The sequence below is a fragment of the Chenopodium album genome, chromosome 8 (genome assembly GCF_948465745.1).
Source record: "Chenopodium album chromosome 8, dcCheAlbu1.1, whole genome shotgun sequence".
NCBI lineage: Eukaryota > Viridiplantae > Streptophyta > Magnoliopsida > Caryophyllales > Amaranthaceae > Chenopodium > Chenopodium album.
Window position 1 is genome coordinate 52,578,002 of NC_137841.1, and position 19,306 is coordinate 52,597,307.

General features: G+C 34.0%; 1 protein-coding gene and 1 non-coding gene across 2 annotated transcripts; one reads left to right on the forward strand and one right to left on the reverse strand.

The window, feature by feature from the left end:
- Positions 1-552: 552 nt before the first annotated feature.
- LOC145557082 (small nucleolar RNA R71) lies at positions 553-659 on the forward strand. Its single transcript, XR_014092158.1, has one exon. It is a non-coding gene; the product is annotated as a small nucleolar RNA R71 (small nucleolar RNA).
- Positions 660-15,267: 14,608 nt separating this feature from the next.
- Positions 15,268-19,079, reverse strand: LOC145556120 (U-box domain-containing protein 40-like). The gene is made up of 2 exons (XM_081617785.1): positions 18,073-19,079; positions 15,268-16,619 (listed from the first exon to the last, which is right to left on the reverse strand). Exons 1-2 carry the CDS (start codon positions 18,850-18,852, stop codon positions 15,843-15,845), a joined length of 1,557 nt encoding a protein of 518 aa, XP_081473911.1. The 5' UTR covers positions 18,853-19,079; the 3' UTR covers positions 15,268-15,842.
- Positions 19,080-19,306: the final 227 nt, after the last annotated feature.

The window sequence follows — 19,306 nt, forward strand, 5'->3', positions numbered from 1 at the left end:
TGGTTTTTCTGGCCAGAATTAGGATGGTAATATTTTTGTTGTGGTGGGGGTTGCTGTTGTGTTTGTTGTGGAGATGGAGGGTTTTTACTCCGGTAGGAAAGATATGGGTGGTTTCGGAGGCCAGGATTATAAGAGTTGGAGTATGGGTTATTTTGCCTATAGGTTTGAAAGGCATTAACTTGCTCTATGGAACTCCTACAATCTTGCTCCCAATGCCCTACAATTCCACAATTTTCACAAAAAGCTTCATTGTTAGCAACATCAGAAACATTAGCTACAGAGTTAGGAACAACAGTAAGATTATCTAGTTTTTGATAAAAAGATGTTAACTGAGCTTGCAAAAAGGATACAGAATCGACATTGTGTTTTCGTTTGTCAGCAAACCCTCTCGGATTCCCGTATTGGGAATTGTGTATTGACATATCTTCGATAACTAGTCCTGCATCTTCCACATTAAGATTCATGAATCTCCCACTAGCTGCAAAATCTAGAATTGATCTAGATGAATTTCCAAGTCCATTGTAAAAGGCTTGGATCAACTGCCATTATGCCAGATTATGGTGGGGGCATGCTCTCTGTATATCCTTGAACCTCTCCCAAGCCTCATATAGAGTTTCATCTGGCTCTTGGGAAATGTTCTGAATAGCACTCCTTAGTACAACTGTTCTCTCTACAGGGTAATATTTATTATAAAAATTCAAGGCAAGAGTTTCCCAGTCAGTAATACCAAGTGCAGTTCTATTCAAACAATTAAACCATAATTTAGCTTTTCCACATAATGAAAAGGGAAAAAGAATCTCCCTGATTTGGTCCTGCGTTACCCCAGATTGTCTAATGGTGTTACAATACTAGCAGAAATATGCAATGTGAAGATTAGGATCTTCACCCTTAGCTCCACTGAATTGCTTCCTCTCTATCATTGTGATAAATTGGGGTTTGATTTAAAATTGCACTCCATCAAGGGCCGGAGTAGGAGTAAGAAGTGCACAATCTGTCAGGGTCGGCTGCAAATAATCGTTGAGCTTCTTAGGTGCTGTCATCTCTGATTCTGAATCTCAAGGGATTTCTGAATCACTAGAATCAGTTGGAATGTCTCTTCGATTATTGTTTTCCTCGGAGCCCGCCAGGTGTTGTCTGTAGAAATTCTTTTGTCTATGGAAGAAGAGCTCGATCTCAGGATCGAATGGAATGTAACCTGATCTGGAACACCTAGGCATAAACAAAGAACTAAAAGATAAATATGAGAATTGCCTCAAAGAACTAACGTTCTCTGAGACAAGAGGAGATAATCTAGACTACAAAAATAATCAGATAATAAAAATAAAACCGTTTACCTGGCAATGACGCCAAGTTTTGAGAGGCTAAAGTCGTAATCACCCAATCAAAAATAATACCTAAATCCACTAACTATGTAGATAGGAAAGAAGGGTCCAACCACAGGGAAACGAGTTAATTTATTCCTAATTAATCAAAATATCTAAATTATCAAGTAACCAAATTGTTATTATAAAAGGGAACTAAATTACTAAGAGTAAAAGTGTGAAGGAATAAAAGTAGGAGGGAAATCTATGAAATAAAAGCCTAGGGCATAGGTTCACCAATAAACAATATTCAGGGTAAAACATAACAATCAATCATCAATGCATCAATTAATTAGATCATAAAGGGCTTTCGCTACGTATTAAATCACAGAGTTAATTTATCGGTATTAAATCTCATCTCTCGAATCTCGACTTAACCATTTATAAATTAGCCCCCCTATTGAAACTAAGTCTAAACATCAATTCTCATCTCTCGAATCTCGAATTAATATTACTAAACCCATACAATTAAAACAGGCCTAATCTAATTGCATAGCATTAAATCAATCAATAGGAAATTAATCAAGCATTGATAATCAACAATAATAATTTACCCCTTCATATTATTTATGGATCCCCATAAACCTTAGAAAGAAAACTACTCAGACATAATTGAACATAAACTAAACAAAGCAATTAAAGGAAACATGATGAAAGAAATAAAGTAAAATAAATGAGATTAAAGTAGAAGAAATCGTTACCAAAGTAATCAAAACTAAGGAGTTTAATTAAGAACAAAAATAGAGAACAATGTTGAAGAGAGAGAAACTAATCTTAATCTAAGTAGAGACAGAAAGTCTAAGAGAAGAGGTACTAAGCAAAAGCATTAAAATCGTATTTATACAATAACCCAAAATTACTCCTAATTAGAAACTAAGGAATCGCCGAAGATGCCTCCCCAGAAATACGCGCCTGATCGGGTGAGGGCCCGCCTTTTTCTTCGACCTCTTGTTTTGGGCATCCGCCCGATCGGGCTAAAGCTTGCCTGATCGGGCCCGGCTATATGTTGGAATTTGATTGGGCTCCATTCTTGGCCCAATTCGAATCTCTACTTCGGGTCTTGAATACTCGGTGTCCAAAAGTAATCGGTCATGCCTTCAAATGCTCGTAGTTGTACCGCAATAATCCCAGGAAAAGCTCCAAAGATTCAATTCCCTACAAAACTCAGCCAAAACTGCGAAAACACTAGAAAACATCAATTAGTTATAAAAGTGGCTCTAATGAGCCAAAAACACTACTAATTACGACCAAGGGACGGGGGTAAAACACCATATAAAATAGACATATCAGCTGCCAGACATGACCCCAGAGATTGTCTTTGCATTTTTACAAAAATTTCTTAAGCCACTCTATGAATATAGTATCGTCATCATTTCCGGCCATGGTGATCCTAAGGTCATTTTGAGGTTCAAACGTGTACAGAAAGGATGAAAAGGAAAGGGAAAGGCTCTTCAACTTTCAAAAAAAAATATAGAGAAGTTTTGGAAGATGTGTAATGAAGATCATTTCTTGCCTTTTATTGCAAATCAACCGCCACTTATTTTTTTCATGTCTTTTCATATGTCTATCATAGCATGTAGAGAAGAAGAAGAGTTGTAATATTTCATACAACGCAAGTGGTACGAGGAAACACTTTGTTTTTTAATTACACGTGAGGCCTACATAAGAACAATCCCAACATATAATATTTTTTTGGACACATACAGAAAAATTCATATACTAAAGTCACGTAATAATTTTTCCCGAGAATTATAAATAGTCGATTTCATTTTAAGACTAAAAGCAAAATCATGTTAAATAACAAAACAAAGTGACTTTTATTTTCTCAATTTTATAAATTAACTTACCTCAAATAACAAACTTAATTTTAGAAATCGTACCATCATATTTGAATCGATTTATGAGTTTGAATTGAAATGCAAATTATGTAGGTCGTGTATTATAATGAAAAATTAGCTACATGTACTTGCTTTAAAATTATAAATAATCTTACATCTTAGGCGCCTAAGACATTTTAATTCTATTCATGGCTTTACATTTTGCTTTTACCAGAAGATTAATGGAATTAGTATCACCTATAACTCAAGAAGATTGCACCAAAGCAGTATCATACATTACAAATAAAGCAAATGATACATTAAGCTTGTTTCAATTGTTATTTTGAATAACACATTAGGCTAATAAATAGCACTCTTATTCACAAAAACCATGACCAAGTAACACAATATCAGAGCTTATTCTTGAAACAACACAAATACATTAAAAATCAGTACTCAATTGTAATGTAACATCAAACACTATAGGATTTCCATGCTCATAACTAACAATCGCCCCTTCATCAATTTGTACATCGTAATAATCAACCACGGTAGCAACTCCATTCTTGATAAAACACTTGCTAAGCTTCTCATCACGTCTCTTAATTTTTAATTGAGCATCAAACCGAGTATCATAAAGTTGCACAACAACATCCGTTAATTTTGGAAAAGAACCAAAGTGTGATTTAGCAAAGTCCAACGGAACTTCAATTCAAACATTAATTAACACCATAACAAAACAAACTAATCCATAATAAACAATTATTATCTAAACCAGTTTAAAAAGGAGAACCATACAATAATCCCTTCTGAATGATATGCTTTAGAAAACACAAATTTAAAGTACAACCCTTCCCAATTAGCTGAAATATCATTCAACCAAGCATGTGTTTAGCTATTGTTTCCCGGGACCCTCGCACAAAAGGCTTGCGTCCACGCCTTTTAGAAACGCAACCACCTCTACTCGTCATCCCACACCAGTTATTCATTTACAAAACCACAATTGCTCTACAAATTATATATACACAGATGAACACAACCACCAACACAAATTTCAAACTGAAGTCAAAATCGCAATTAATATCATTAAAAATTGCACATTCTTCATTGACTTCAAATGTAAAATATAAATTAGCCATAACTCTTTCACTAATTAATCTTTGTAACCGAAAACAATTTTATTCACTACCTTTTCCAATACATTTACAAACTCTAACATTTATCATAAATTAAAATATAGCTAAGTCAACAATAATTATCCAAACTAATGTGTAGAGAACAGAATTATACAAATCAATACTTACCATTTTTATCACCAAATAACAATACATTGAGAATACCACTTAACACATTACATTGCAAACCATTGGTTATATTTTACTAACTCACTAATAATAATATTTACACACTCGCAACTTTAAAACATTATTTATACATAACCACAATTTTTAAAAAAAATTTTGCAATAGTCCTTCACACATAACAAATAATTACACATCCACTAAATAATCAACCCACCCATAAACATTTTCCTAAGCCAAGCCCAATCAGATTTAAAATGGGCCATTGCAAAATCACTTTTCTAACTTTGATCCAAACACAAAACCAATCCATATTACTTGATTTCATAAGTATGCAAAATCTCTTTACATATAACTATAATTTTCAGTTTAATCAAAATTGTTCATTCAAAGTCACATGCAAATTGAAAATACACTCAAATACCTTTAATTAATCACATATAGTATATCTATAAGAAAACTCAATTAATTTATAAACTCCGCCATCAAAAACATCATTAACATTTGTCATTTCAAAAGTCCTACATAAAATTCAATTCAAACTCATCACTTTCTTGCAAAACTAAATAGCCAACCGCCCAATATTGTCACACCTCAAAATAGAAAAACATATCGGACTTCAAATAAGCATCGCGCACGTAGCGTGCGAGTGCTACCCTAGTATATAAAAAATGGACCAAACACTAGTAGAAAAACACGAATGGGCACCAACAAAAATGCACCGTTTATTGAAAACCAGTGCCAAAAACGCAAGCCTAGACCCACAAAAATTTAAAAACATGCTTAAAAAGGTATCGGTTTTAATCCGATGCCCTTTTCCTAAATATCTCCTAAACTTTTGAACAAGTCTCTCTCTCTCTCTCTCTCTCTCTCACTCTCATTCACTAGTGGTTGCGATGATGATGGTAGTCGATAGTGATAATGACGGTGTGGTTCAATTTCTAGGGTTTCGATTGGTGTTCATGGCTGGCATGAGATTTTTTAAACCTTCCCCTACAAATGGGAAAATTCAATACTACTAAGTCTCGGTCCCCTTGAATTTTAGGCTTGTGTGTGTGTGTGTGTGTCTGTTTTATTGACCGGAAAAAATTTAAGGTTCTTGAATTAAAATCCTAAACCTAGTAACATCGACTTGACATATGGAAAGGAAATAAATATATCTAGAGGAGAGACTCTCCAACTTGACCTAGTAGACTCATAAATGATGCTTAGAAATTGCCTTGTAGTATTTTGATTTGAGTCAAGAGGCCATGTCTTTTAGTGTTTCAAGACAAGCATTCATTAGTAGAGCGTCCATTGCCTTATAGGATGTTATTTATGAAGGAATCGGGTCTTCATCAAGTGCAAGTACTACATAAGTTAATGGATCGAATTATGGAGATACTTAGTTCATTATTTTAATTTGGGTCTTTCACTACTAGAATTCGGTTAAATAGCGACGGTTTTTCTACGACCGTCAAGAAAACGATCTCAAAATCTGAAATCTATGACCGATTTTAAAGCGGTCGCAAAATAATGTCTGTTTTACATGCAGTCGCAGATTTGCGGCCGTTTTTTTGCCTTTTAAACAATCGCAAGAATTATTAAACAATTTATATAATTCTAAATTAAAATAAACCATTTTGCAACTGTTAATGAGACGGACACAATTTTTGATCGCTTTTAACGGTCGCAAAAGGTCTTTTTTTTTAAAAAAATAAGGGTATCAAAAGATACCCAATTTGTAATACCTTGGAAATATCTACTCTTTTTAAATAAAACTCTTTTTAGGAAATATACGACCCTTTCTAAATATAATATGATTTTTTTTCCTTTTAATTAAAAGATTTTTATTTTAAATGAAATAAAGGGTTGAAATATGACCCAATTTATAATACCTTGGAAATATCTACTCTTTTTAAATAAAACTCTTTTTAGGAAATACCTGGCCTAAAAAGAGTTTTATTTAGAGATACCCTTTATTTCAACTCTCTACTCACCATATAAATGGGTCATAGTAGGGCCAACCAAATAAAAGCCAAACACAAACACAGAAGTACGAATCAGCATAAGCTAAGTACATATGCACCACACTAACATAAAAATCCTATCATCAATAAAATAATTAAAACATGTTTGTCATACAATCACAAGTCAACTTACCTTTGACTCATAACTAGCAATATTAGTTATTAAATAATAACATTAGATTAAGCATCGAACGGGTTTCCTTCCTTAAAAATAGCCCATTAAAAATGGAGCTTCTAATCAGGGAGCTACCCAACTAGCACCTACTATGTCACATTTAGTGACGGAATTCCAGCGCATAAATAATAAAAGAAAGTACAGCGTCATGTACCCCTTCAGAAGCTATTGTTAAATATAAAACTCCATAACTCCCCCCATATGTTCATACGCAAGGTATATACATTCCAAGAGTTTTGGTGCGTATCCTCTTACACTTTACGTGATTTACCAATTTAACATGTGATGACTCCAACCAATCAATCAAGAATAAACATAACAACGTTCAACACATACTTCCAATTCATTCTTGAATTTATTAGTGAGCACATACTATTTATTTTAAATAAGGTTTCTTTCCTAGTTTATTGCACAAAATTGCACGATTACTACATTGGTGCGTAAAATGCACTAATAACCTTCCTTGATTCAATCTCAACTTACTTGAGCAAGTAAATAAATAAACTAAATTCTTGACTCAACACCAATAATAAATGGGTGAGAATTAAATTCATGAATGATGCTCAATAATTCTAATTATAACTCTTTTAAACATACATAAGTCTTGCTTATTAATTTCATGCATCCTTGATACTTGAAAATAAAACATAATTCCATGATCGATTCACATACATTCAACTTGTATCATGCTTCAAATGTCATATTCACATGCTTGCATATTAATTCATCACTAACATGATACTACGCATACACAATAAATCTTGTGCCATACGTACCTTGAATATTGCCTAAAATTGGCCACACTCGCAAGAAATCACTTAGCTTGAAGCTTCCTACAAATAAAAATACATAACTATAATTAATCCACATTTCTCACAAATTTTCAGCAACTATAATACTCTTTAAACCTTAATAATCAACCTAGTTTAATGACATAAAAGCCATAAAACCTTTTCTTTAAGTGGGTAATTCAAATCCTTTTAAAAAGACTTAGTTTTCATGAATTAAATAAAACTTCAGCATACTTATTTAATATAAAACATCACTTTTAGACTAGTAAATCATATTTAAATCATTAAAACTTTTTTCCCTTTCATGGGTCATCAAACTCTAACTCAATAATTAAAGAGTAATGTGTATAATTAAATTACAGCATTGAATTAAGGGTTTTAAACTCATTAAAAACATGTTTAAACCACAAATTAATCAATAACAATAACCTAGCATCAATCCCTAACCAATTACATAAAATTCCCAATTTTTAGGGTTCATAATATAGGGTTCTTGATTAAATAAAAATCTAAAATTTATATCAATAATTTAACAACATCATAATCCCAAAATCAATACAAAAAAATAATTAAAAGCATGCTTTAAAATCAATAAAACAATAAAATTAATTTAGGAAGAGAAATAGAGTTTTTTTTTAACACTACCAAATCGCAAAGAGATGAGGAGGAGAAGATGGTCGGGGGTGGTGCCAGTGGTGTACCGGTGGGTGGTGGAGCCGGCATGAGGGGAGGAGAAGAGGGAGTGAAAGTCGTGGAAAAGAGAGAAAAAGAAGAGGGAAAAGAGAGGAAAATAAGGAGAAAACCTTTGAAACTTTTATGAAATATGACAATTCTGAATCTTCAGTGGAGAAATCTTGAGGTTAAGGTATTTATACTTCCCTTTTAAAATAAAACATCATAATTACAATATTGTCATTACTAAATCCTACTCCCCCTTAACTTTTCCTTTGGGTCCAACTTATAGGGCCATCAAGCTTACATAATTTCCCTATAAGTTAGTCCAATTATTCAAATAAGATTGACCCGATAAAATTTTTTTTTTTTTTTTTTTTTGCCTCAATTCATGACTCATTTAATTTATACACACTTACATATTATTTCAATAATAAATTTCTTTTTAAAATGAATGAATCATTTTATAAATAAAATAAATAATATATATATATATATGTAATAAAAATACGGAGTATTACACAATTCCTAACCCTAGTCTCACTCACGCAATAAGCCACATCTCTCATCTTTATTTTCTCTCTCTTCACTTTTCATTATCTCTTTTCTCAAACCCTTCCACGGCTCTATCTCCCTTTTCTCTTTCCTTTCTCTTTCTTCTCACGTCATCTCTAGGCTCCATTAATGGCATTCGCAAACAGAATTTTAGGTTTTCCATTTTTGTTCTCTTTTTCTTCTTTATTCTTTATTTTTCTTCGGATTCTCGTTAACAAACAGAATTTCCATATCATGTTTGGGTTTCGTCAACAAACAAATTTTGGTGTTCATGATCTTATTCGACCATAACAATTCTAGATTTGGAGTTTTTATGGTCGGATTTGACCATATGAACCCAAAAGGAAAGAAATATGAGGAAGGGTACGTTTATTTTTCTTAAGATTTTGTTTTTTTTTATTTTCGATTTTGTTTTATTTCTTTTATTAATTCGAATTTCCATGTTTATATTCATACGAATTTTGTCTGATATTTTTTTTTTTTTTTTGTTTTGATTTTTTTTTTTTTATTTCTTTGATTTTCGGGGTCTGATTTTAAGTTTTTATTGATTTTTTCTTAGATTTTTATGGATTTTTTTTTGTTCAAATTTTCATGATCTTTGTTCATATTTTGTAAATAATTTTTGTTAACTTAGTGAATTTTGTTAATTTTGATTTTGGTTTTTGTTATTTTTAGTTTGATTTTAGTTATTTTGTGGATTTTTTTCATAAATTTGTGGGTAATTTTTAGAATCTAAAATTTTTGATATAAATTCAAATGCTTTTTTTGTAAAAGAGCTAGTTGGTTGGACGGCGATAGTGGGTCAATGTTGTTTAGGGTGGTGGTGGGTAAAGGTGGTTTGGGTGTGTAGTAACGTTAGGTTGAGTTGGTTTAAGTGGGAATTGGTGGTGGGGCCGCTAGATTTGACAAAAAGGAAGTGGGTGGGTTTTTTTTAAAAAAAAAATCACTAATTGTCATGTTTGCGTTTTCCTAATGGTCGTTGAAAATATTAAAAACGGTCGCAAAAAATCTGCAATCATCAATCAGTCGTAATTTTTGTTTTTTGCGACAAAGTGAATAGCGACCACCACTTTACGACCGTCAGAAGCGATCGCAATTTGACCGAATTTTAGTAGTGATTATTAGTTGATAGATGTGATTGATGATATTTGGGCAAGTTAAATTGACTAAATCTCAATAAAATAGATCCTACAAGGCCACACTATGTGGTGATTGATTGAACAAAAAATAAATTCCCATTAGTGGGCCCTTTATAGCTTGGCCAACCATGAGAAGGATAGAGGAGGAGTTTGGGCTTGGTTTGAACTCTAATTAAATATATAAAGATATAGATATATATTTAGAGTTGCCTAAGGTTAATGAGTGAATTAATCCCCAAGCAATCAAGAAACCAAAAACCTTAATCTCTCTCCCCCCATCCGTGTGTATGGTTTTGTGTGGTGGTGATTTGTTGTCGTTTTCTCCCTCCTTTCCGTAGAAGGTGGTTCGAAGGTGATCCATGCCTGACTATTTATTTAGCACTAGTGGAAGTTCAATCTTAACCCTTGGACTGAGCACAGGAATCACGATTCAAGTTCTATTCTCTCGAGTTCGTAGTCAATCATACATGAAAATCACGTGTCAAATTAAAGGTGTGAATTATATATGTGATTCTTTATGCCTTATGCATGTTGATCCTGATTAGGTGCAATAGAATATTATTTGTGAAATTTTGCAATTTAATGTGTGTGTGTATATCAACTAAAAGTCCCAATAATTATCTTCCTTTTATATCGGGAAAAACAACACATTTAAGCCTAAAATATAGTGAACAATTGTGGAAATAAATGTACACAATCACATACTTTTTCAATGAGATATCTAAGAGATGGAATAATTGAAGATGATGAAAAAGAAAAAAGAAAGTCGAATTGATTCAATAGTTGAATTCAGTTGTACGATCAATAACATAATAACATAATAATACTAAAACAGAAACCAAGAATAACACGTGTCACTTCTTGGTGCTGTTTTTTTTTCCCCTCCAAAACTTATTTTTTTTATTCAATTCCTAAAAAAAAAAATCATTTCTTTATATAATTGTGATTCACTTCCGAAAAAAATATTCACATATATTTCATATTTTTATTGTATAAAATATTTTTCTACATCTTTTAACTTTTCAATTTCTTTTAAAAATATGAGGATTATTTTTGGTAGATTTTGAGTTAACATTATAATTCATTTTTTTAAACCCGTGCATGACACTAGACTTAATCTATGTAAATTTGCATCTTTTGTAGTTAATAATCCCATCATTATTGCATGAGAAAGATTTTTCAGAGGATTATTTGAAAAAGGGTAGACTTTAAAATGATTTTACAGGAATTTTTATAGGGTAGCTTGTAGAAATTTGAAACTCAAAGCTGTCATAAATACAAATATACCATTGATTATACCTTGCTAGCCTACTAGGAACCACTAATTCTAAATATTGTTATATATACTCAAGTGCACGGTATATCCATGGGTATTTTGTTCTCATTTAAAGATTATTTTTCATTTAATCATCAAATGAAAAGCAAAAAACAAACATTGATTAGTTGGGTGTATAATGCACCCAAATTATATAAAAACTTCACTAGTTCAATGAATAAGATCCAAGTTATCAACATTGTTTCCTTTCTACTAGTATTTTATTTTATTTCACACCTTTTTCACTTTGATTGTTTGATAAAGGAAAAATTGCTCCTATTAATCTGAACTTTGCCTCGTCTGCCCAAATTAATCCATACTTTAGATTATTCCCCATCACTCCCAACTTTATGGGGTATTAATTTTTATTGCACCCAACCGGTCATCTAACCTGATGTAGGAGGTTACCTAGACACGTGTCAGCGTATGATTTGCTTAAAAAATTAAAATTAAAATAAATAAAGTTAAAAAAATAAAATTAAATAATAAAAAAAACACCTTCTCTCTCCTCCCTTCTCCCTCTACTTCCCCTTCCCTCTCTGCTTCCTCCCCCTTCCCTCCCCTCACGACCACCAACGTCGACAGCACTACCTCCCCTTCCCCCACCTCCGTATTGCCGCCTCCCTGCCCACCTCCCCGCTTCCCCTTCCCTCTCTACTTCCTCCCCCTTCCCTCCCCTCACGACCACCAGCCATCAGACGTCGACAACACTACCTCCCCTTCCCCCACCTCCGTATCGCCGCCTCCCTGCCCACCTCCCTGCTTCCCCTTCCCTGCACACTTCACACACTCCACCAATGTAACACCTTAATAATACTCCCTTTTCCAAACCACTTACTTTAAATAAAAATAGAGGAGAACCATTGGCGTGTTACCACCACGTGTTAAAACGTTAAGGCTTTATCAAAGTATTGCAACGGAAAAACTAACTTAAAACTTAAATTAATATAATTTAGAAAACCAATAAGTCAAAGCTTACAAATTGGAACCATAAATGCACTTATTTAAACCAAACCAATATTCAAAATCCCAAAAAATAATTAAAATATTAAACATAAATAAGTTCAACACAAAGAACAAATACTCTCAATCACACCAATCCCTTAACAATGCGTAAGTCATATCCCCGAACTTCACATCATCAAGCTAACTTGTGCAATACTGCTCCCCAGTAATACAAGTGTAATAATTGGATCATCACAGTGTCATTGAAAGGTGAAGGCCGTGACAAAAAGTAACACACTCAAAAGCACGCAATCAGCAAAGCTGAGTATATACAAGCTACAACGTACAAAACCTAGCATGCTCAATTAATTAAAGTAAATAAACATGCAACACGAATTCATTAATCAAGACTCCACATTTAGACAATTCAATTGACTCAACATATACTTACTAACCAACTCCAAACACTTGACTCTTTACATTTAATTTGATTAATTTAATTTGGAGTAAGCAATAGACGAGGTTGTCCAACCTACCAAATCATTTTGGTCCCAAATGACCATTTAAAATAAAAGTTTAGCGCAATGCAAGAATGGGCGCGACTCTATTCTCACAAAGTTAGTCTAGGATCTCATCTAACTTTCATTATAAAATAAAATTGTAAATACCAAAAGAAAAGAGGACATGTTGATCAAACAAGCCTCGGAAAGCCACGGGCTACCACCGTGTACCCTAACCCATAATTGTCAATAATCTAGAAGTGCACACTTTCCAGTGTTTTATTGCTCATCCATGTTTCACTTTACGTGATTACAATTTAATTAAAAGCCGACTCATTCAAGTAGACCATACATAACAATCATACATCAATTAATTTTTAATCTTATTTAGGACAATGGTGATCACATCACAAATTGACCTTTAATTCCATTAAACTTCCAAATGATCCAAAATTATTGAACATAGTCAACCCACCTAGTCATTTCGGCTTAATCTACTTTTACTTAACATACTAACAAGTCATACTTGAGTAATAAATAAAATAATAATAACCTTGTGGAATAATTAATAAATTCATTCCACTTTAACCATTTAATTCCAATCCTTCAATAATCAAAATATGGTTAATAAACCAATCCAATAAAAACATGCTTGTATCAACATTCCATACAAACAATTAATCCAATATAATTCAATATACTAGCATCCATAATTCCATACAAACATAATCAATTCACCAAAACATATCTCATAAACATAAGCACATGAATTAATTAAATGTATAACCAAACAATTTCCATCCAAGTGTTCTCTAAACATGAAACTAAGTTCTTTCCTTTTGGTATCTAAACATAATACTACTTACAACGAAGTAGACATGTACATACCTCGTATAAACAATCCTTTGTGCCACTTTTAATCACTCAAAAGTCTCCTAGGGAACAATCACTTCCTAGAAATTGAATAGGAACAAATTAATACACAAACTAATTTCCAGCAATATAACTTTAATTAAGACTCCTTAAAACTTCCTTTAAAACATGTTTTTATGCTAAGTTAATCATTAGAAATTGAATAGGAACAAAAGCCTCAAATCAATTGATTATTAGAACCCTAAAATCCCAATTTAACTAAATTAAAACCCTAGGTTTATGATTTATAAAATCTGAAAATTATAACAACAATTATAATAAGAAATTATTAATTTAAAACATCAAACACATGAATTTGATACTAAATAAACTAATTTCAAACAATAAAATCAAACCCAAAATAATTTAATAAAAACAAGAGAATAAAACAAAATAAATGGAGAAAGAAGGTGAGGGAGGCAGCCACGGTGGTCGGTCGGCTGCTGGTGGTTCGCCGGCACCAGGGGTGGCACCGGAGTCTGGTGGACGGCGGTGGTTGGGCAGCATGGTGAGTGAAAACTCATGTAGGAAGAGGAAAAAGAAAGAAAGATAAAAAAAAAAAAGAAAAAGGAAAAATGAAAAGAAAAATAAAGGAAAAATAAATAAAATAAATAAAGAGAAAAGAAAATAAGACTAACCTTTTGTGTGGGGAATATTTTAGGGATGTTTGAGGTATTTATAGGAGAGTAGTAGGGTAAGTAAGAATATTGGGCTTCATAAAAATAATGGGCCAAAAGAATGAAAGGGACTAGGCTTTATTTGTATTGACATAAGCTAATGATGGTTCATAAAAACCATAATGTAATAAAATAATTTTCCACCCAAAATAATTTGAAACTTTTTTTAAAATAAAATCCGGAAAAATACAAAAAAATATTATAAATAAAATAAATTATTATTTATAAAATATTTAAAAATACGGGGGATTACAACCAACCTCCCTGCTTCCCCTTCCCTGCAACTCCACTAACAGCCCGCTGCCACCACGACCACCAGCAACAACCCGCTTCAACCACGACGAGCACCGATGCCGGTGCTTCCCCGATTACCTCCCCTTTCCTCTTCGATCACCCTGCAAACCAGCCAAAATCCCCCAAATCCTAACCCCTAACCCTAACATTCGAAACACTACAAAAACAGCGGCGAAATCAGCCACCAACGGCCGAAATCGGCCTATAAAGGGTTGAAATCAACCATTCAGCTCCAACATTGACCGATTTCGGCCATTTGTGGCCAATTTTGGTGGTCGATTTTGGGGATGGGGGTTGTTTTTTGTTGGGGAAACAAACGTGTAGTGGGTGTGGTACTGGCTGTTTCCGGCCATTTGTGGTGGTTGATTTGGGGGGGGGGGCTGTGATGGGTTTTCTGGTAGTGGTGGGCTAGGAAGGGAGTGCGTGTGGTGGTTGGCTGCGCTGGGCTGCGTGTGGGGAGGGTGTGCGTTGGTGGTGGTGGTGTGGTGGTGGACTGGTGGAGGTGTTGGGGGTTAGTTTTAGGAAATTTAATTTTTTTTGTTTACATTTTTCTTTTTATTTTATTTTCTTTTTTTTCCAGCCAGTTACATATTGACACGTGTGCAAAAAAATTTAATTCACAAATGATAACCTTATAAACCAACTTCAGGTAAATTGGGTGCAATAGAAATTAATATCCCCTAAAATTGGGAGTGATGGGAAATAATCTAAAGTATGGATTAATTTGGACGGACAAGGCAAAATTCAGATTATAGGGAACAATTTTTCAAACAAAATAATGTAACACTTTTATTGGGATAAATCAGCACTTAATCATGTTATCATTAAACGGCACTCGTGAGGATGGTGCCAGCATTAAAATTAAAAAAATAATAAAAGACTACGTAGATAAACAAACTACATAATGTAACACTTTTAATCAATTTACCAAACAAAAAGATAAAGGGCCTAAAAAAGTAAAAAGTGTTGCCAACCACGTGAAAACAACAGGAGGAAAAAAAGCAGACTGAAATAATTGTTGTAAGCAACTTGTTTTTGCTCACATCTTACAGCAAATACCTGTTTCCCTGCTAATTGAGCTGTATTACAAACTAAAAAGTTGACAGCCAATTCAAAGTTGCAATTTCTGGAGTTCAGAAACCTTAAGATAGCTAAGGAAAGAATAAAAAACAGGGTCATTAACGACCATTTAATTTAATTTAATTTACATAAAACACGCCTCGTGATTCATGAAACCATTATCCGAACTCCATTTCTGTACTGATTTTAATTTAACCATTATTTACACCTTAGAATTAGATAATGTCAAGATAGCCAAAACACCCTGCAGGATTTAAAAGCACCCCCAAAATATAAACACAACCAGAACAAGAAAGCAGTCAAAACTCAGTAGAATTCCTGCATGATTGGCCTCCTGGTCGAGTAATGGCTCGACTTTGGAACCCTGTCTCCAGCACTTTCTCCCAGTCGACTTCTTCCTCTTCCTCCTTTGCTTTTAACAGCTCGATAATCCGTCTTGCCTTTTCCTTTGCCCGTTCACGATTACTCTTTTCAATAACGTCCTTAAGCACGTCCATTGCCCCAGCCACCTTAGCCAATCCTCGGAATCTCAAACCCCCTCCATGACCCAATGCATATAGTGCAGCAACACAGCTCTCCTGAGTTGAATCTGAGTCAAATTCACCCTTCCTTAGCAACTCTATCAAGAACTCAACTGCACCAGCATCTAGCATAGCAGCCCTTCCCTCGTTACAAGCCCCCAAGTTGCATAATATTATTAAGGCACGCCCTGGCATTTGACCCAACTTTACCATGCCAAGTAGTAGTTGAACTGACCCAAATTTGACCAGTTTTAATCGGTTGCTCTGGACCAATGAGAGATGGTACAAAGCCAAAGCCGCATCATGCCTCGCTCGTTCACTCTCTGATCTCATCAACATATGAACCAATGGTTGTAATGCACCAAGAACTCCTATTGCAGTTTTATTTCCATCATCAAGGGCTAAGCTAAAGAGTGCACCACAAGCATGTTCTTGGGCCTCGGGGGATCTCCCCCTTAACACATCAATCAGAGGGGGAACAAATCCAGCTCTTACAATCTTTACTTTGCTAACTTTTTCTAGGGACAAATTGACCAATATTGCTACCGAGTTCACCTAAAAAATTTTGTGAAGTGAGAAATTATACGAAGTGGCAAAGTTTTTAGCATTATTTATACAAAATTTCTATTACAAACAATCAAACTTGCAATAATCAACAGCATACTCACTATATTACAAGATTAGATAAACTAGTTAAAATATATAATCATTTCTCGTAGAAAGTCTGAGAAAATGGGCACAACACAAACTGTCCTGCATGCACACATTCGATGTGGGCAAGGGCAGAAGTTTTTTTCTATTTTACCTAACTGCTTACAAAACCCCAAATTTGTAGCTTTCACTCAAGGCCAAAGGAAATGCCATCTTATACTAAAAGGCATAATGCTAAGTTTTTTCTATTTTACCTAACTGCTTACAAAACCCCAAATTTGTAGCTTTCACTCAAGGCCAAAGGAAATGCCATCTTATACTAAAAGGCATAATGCTCAGACATCAGGTCTGGTTCTAAACTTCTAATCATAAAAATTGTCATAACTTAATGATTTTACTATCTACTTGGTTACATCCCAATCAATAATGCTTTGTAAAAGGATTATTTCTATATATTGTCACTCATGCTGAAGTACAACACCCAGGCAATCTCAATAACCATAACCACCCAAAGAATTTATACAATTATAAAACAAACTGCCAGTAACCAGTCTTGAATTCTTCCACTTCTTTACTAGGACATATGACAAACAAAACTCAAGTACTCTTCTTTTAGTATAAATTTAACATATATTGTAAATTTGTAACAAATTTGCTCCCATTAAACGAAACTGGATCATGATTTACGCATACATAAATCAATTGATGGAAAGAATAATAGAATGAATACACCATTACCATGTTCATTGACAACTCCTTTAGAGCAATTATGAAATGACTGGGTTGCAAAAACAACTATTCAAGATCAATGTAGAAATCCTAATTATTATGAGTCAAGAGCAGAATTGTCCAATTAATCCTGTATCAAGCGCAAATCAAGTGGCATTTTCGTTATAGAACTACATTTTTTTTAATTTTTTTTTCCTTTTAACTCAGAAAAAGTGATCATATTATTCAAAAATATACATTTGTGCTATACTTGATATACAATTATAGTTTTTACGTCAATGCCCACATAATCATTGTTTTTATGTTAGCTGCCCACATAGTCATAGTTTTTATGTATAAAAGCAACATAATCTTCATATATATAGATGTTAATCTCGAAAATTAACTAAAGAATATGTCACCTTGAATAGTAGACATAAATGATTATAAAAGATTTTGACTACAAAAATATTGAAAAATCTCAACATTGACCAACATACATTTTCAACTCACTAAACAACACAATACTGAAAATTCAATGAAAAATCATAATTTCAAGTAATCTTTTAGTTGTCGCATTACTAATTTAAATCAATATATCAACATGACAATCAATTCGAGACCGTACATATATATATACTTCACTTACCTGAATGTCAGTATACTTTGAAGTGATCAACGAGCGAAGAGCAGACAGAAGCCGCGGAGTACACAGACTAAGACGAGATTCCACACTACTTCTAGTAGTCTTCCTCAACGCAACCAAACCTTCCTCTTGTTCATATACGTGCTGACTCCTAAGCTTTGATACGTATCCCTCATCAACGCACGAACCAGACTCTGTTAAATCAAACTCAGAGCTCGATGAGCAAGAAGAGTAGCAACTGGGCCGAGTCGCGAGCACGAACGGCGTCCTTCTAAAAGACCCCGAAAGCGATTCACCCGAGTCGAACCGACTTTGCCTCCGAGTTAATTCACTCTCAGAGTGTTCTAGAAGATTAGAACCCGGGTTCTCATCAACTCTCCGTAACAACTCACCCGAAATCTCCCTATTTTGCTTTGTTTCCGCCATTAACGATTCTAGAAGTTTCAGAGCATCGGCGAGTTCGAGGGGTTTTGGTGGAAAGGAGAGAGAAAGCTTAGCCCAGTTGAAAATGGAGGTTTTGAGAGCTAAATTGGGGATAACCATGGAGAAATCGGGGATAGAACCGTCATTTAGAGTGGGTGTAAACCCTAGATTTTTGCAGGCGGTAACACAAGCTCGCTCAAATGTTTGACCCGTTGAGACGATAACCGGGTCAGCCATGAGTGACCCGGAAATCGGGCAGATGAACTCATTTGGGGGCTTATCGGGTCGGATTTCGGGTTTGGTTGGTGTTGATGTTGATCTGTAGATTGAGATTTTCCATCGATGCTTTCCACTACCCATTTTTGTGAGAATTTGTTTGGTTTTTTTTCTGGAATTTATTAGATTATAAGTGAAGGTATTTTTGAAGTTGGATTTGGAAGTTGAAGAGATGATAAAAAGAAAAAGATGAATTGTTTGCGAAATTGCGGGAGAATATATTCGAAAGGCGGAAAAGTTTGAAGGGAGGAGAGAGGTTGAGGAAGAAGAACAGGGGAGTGGTGAGTAGTAGCAGTGACTACTGACTTGTGAGAAGTAACGTTGAGAATGAATAAAGCAAGCAAGAGAACATTAATTGTTGTTTGCGTAATTCGAGATTACGAGTAACCAACAGTTATTTCATTATGTTATGCGGATACGTTAGGCCTATTTGGATGTACTCCATCCTTGTTTTGTTAAGTGTTAAAGCTTTACCAATATATAATTTTAGGCAATTTAATTAACTTAAATAAAATAAGAGGTAAGGGTTTGTTCACAT

Bases quoted from the DNA above. Each gene is read 5' to 3' on its own strand.
- LOC145556120 (XM_081617785.1), bottom strand. From the start codon at position 18,852: ATGGGTAGTGGAAAGCATCGATGGAAAATCTCAATCTACAGATCAACA. The intron at 16,620-18,072 runs GTAAGTGAAGTA...AAAATTTTTTAG, and splicing joins CAAAGTATACTGACATTCAG to GTGAACTCGGTAGCAATATT.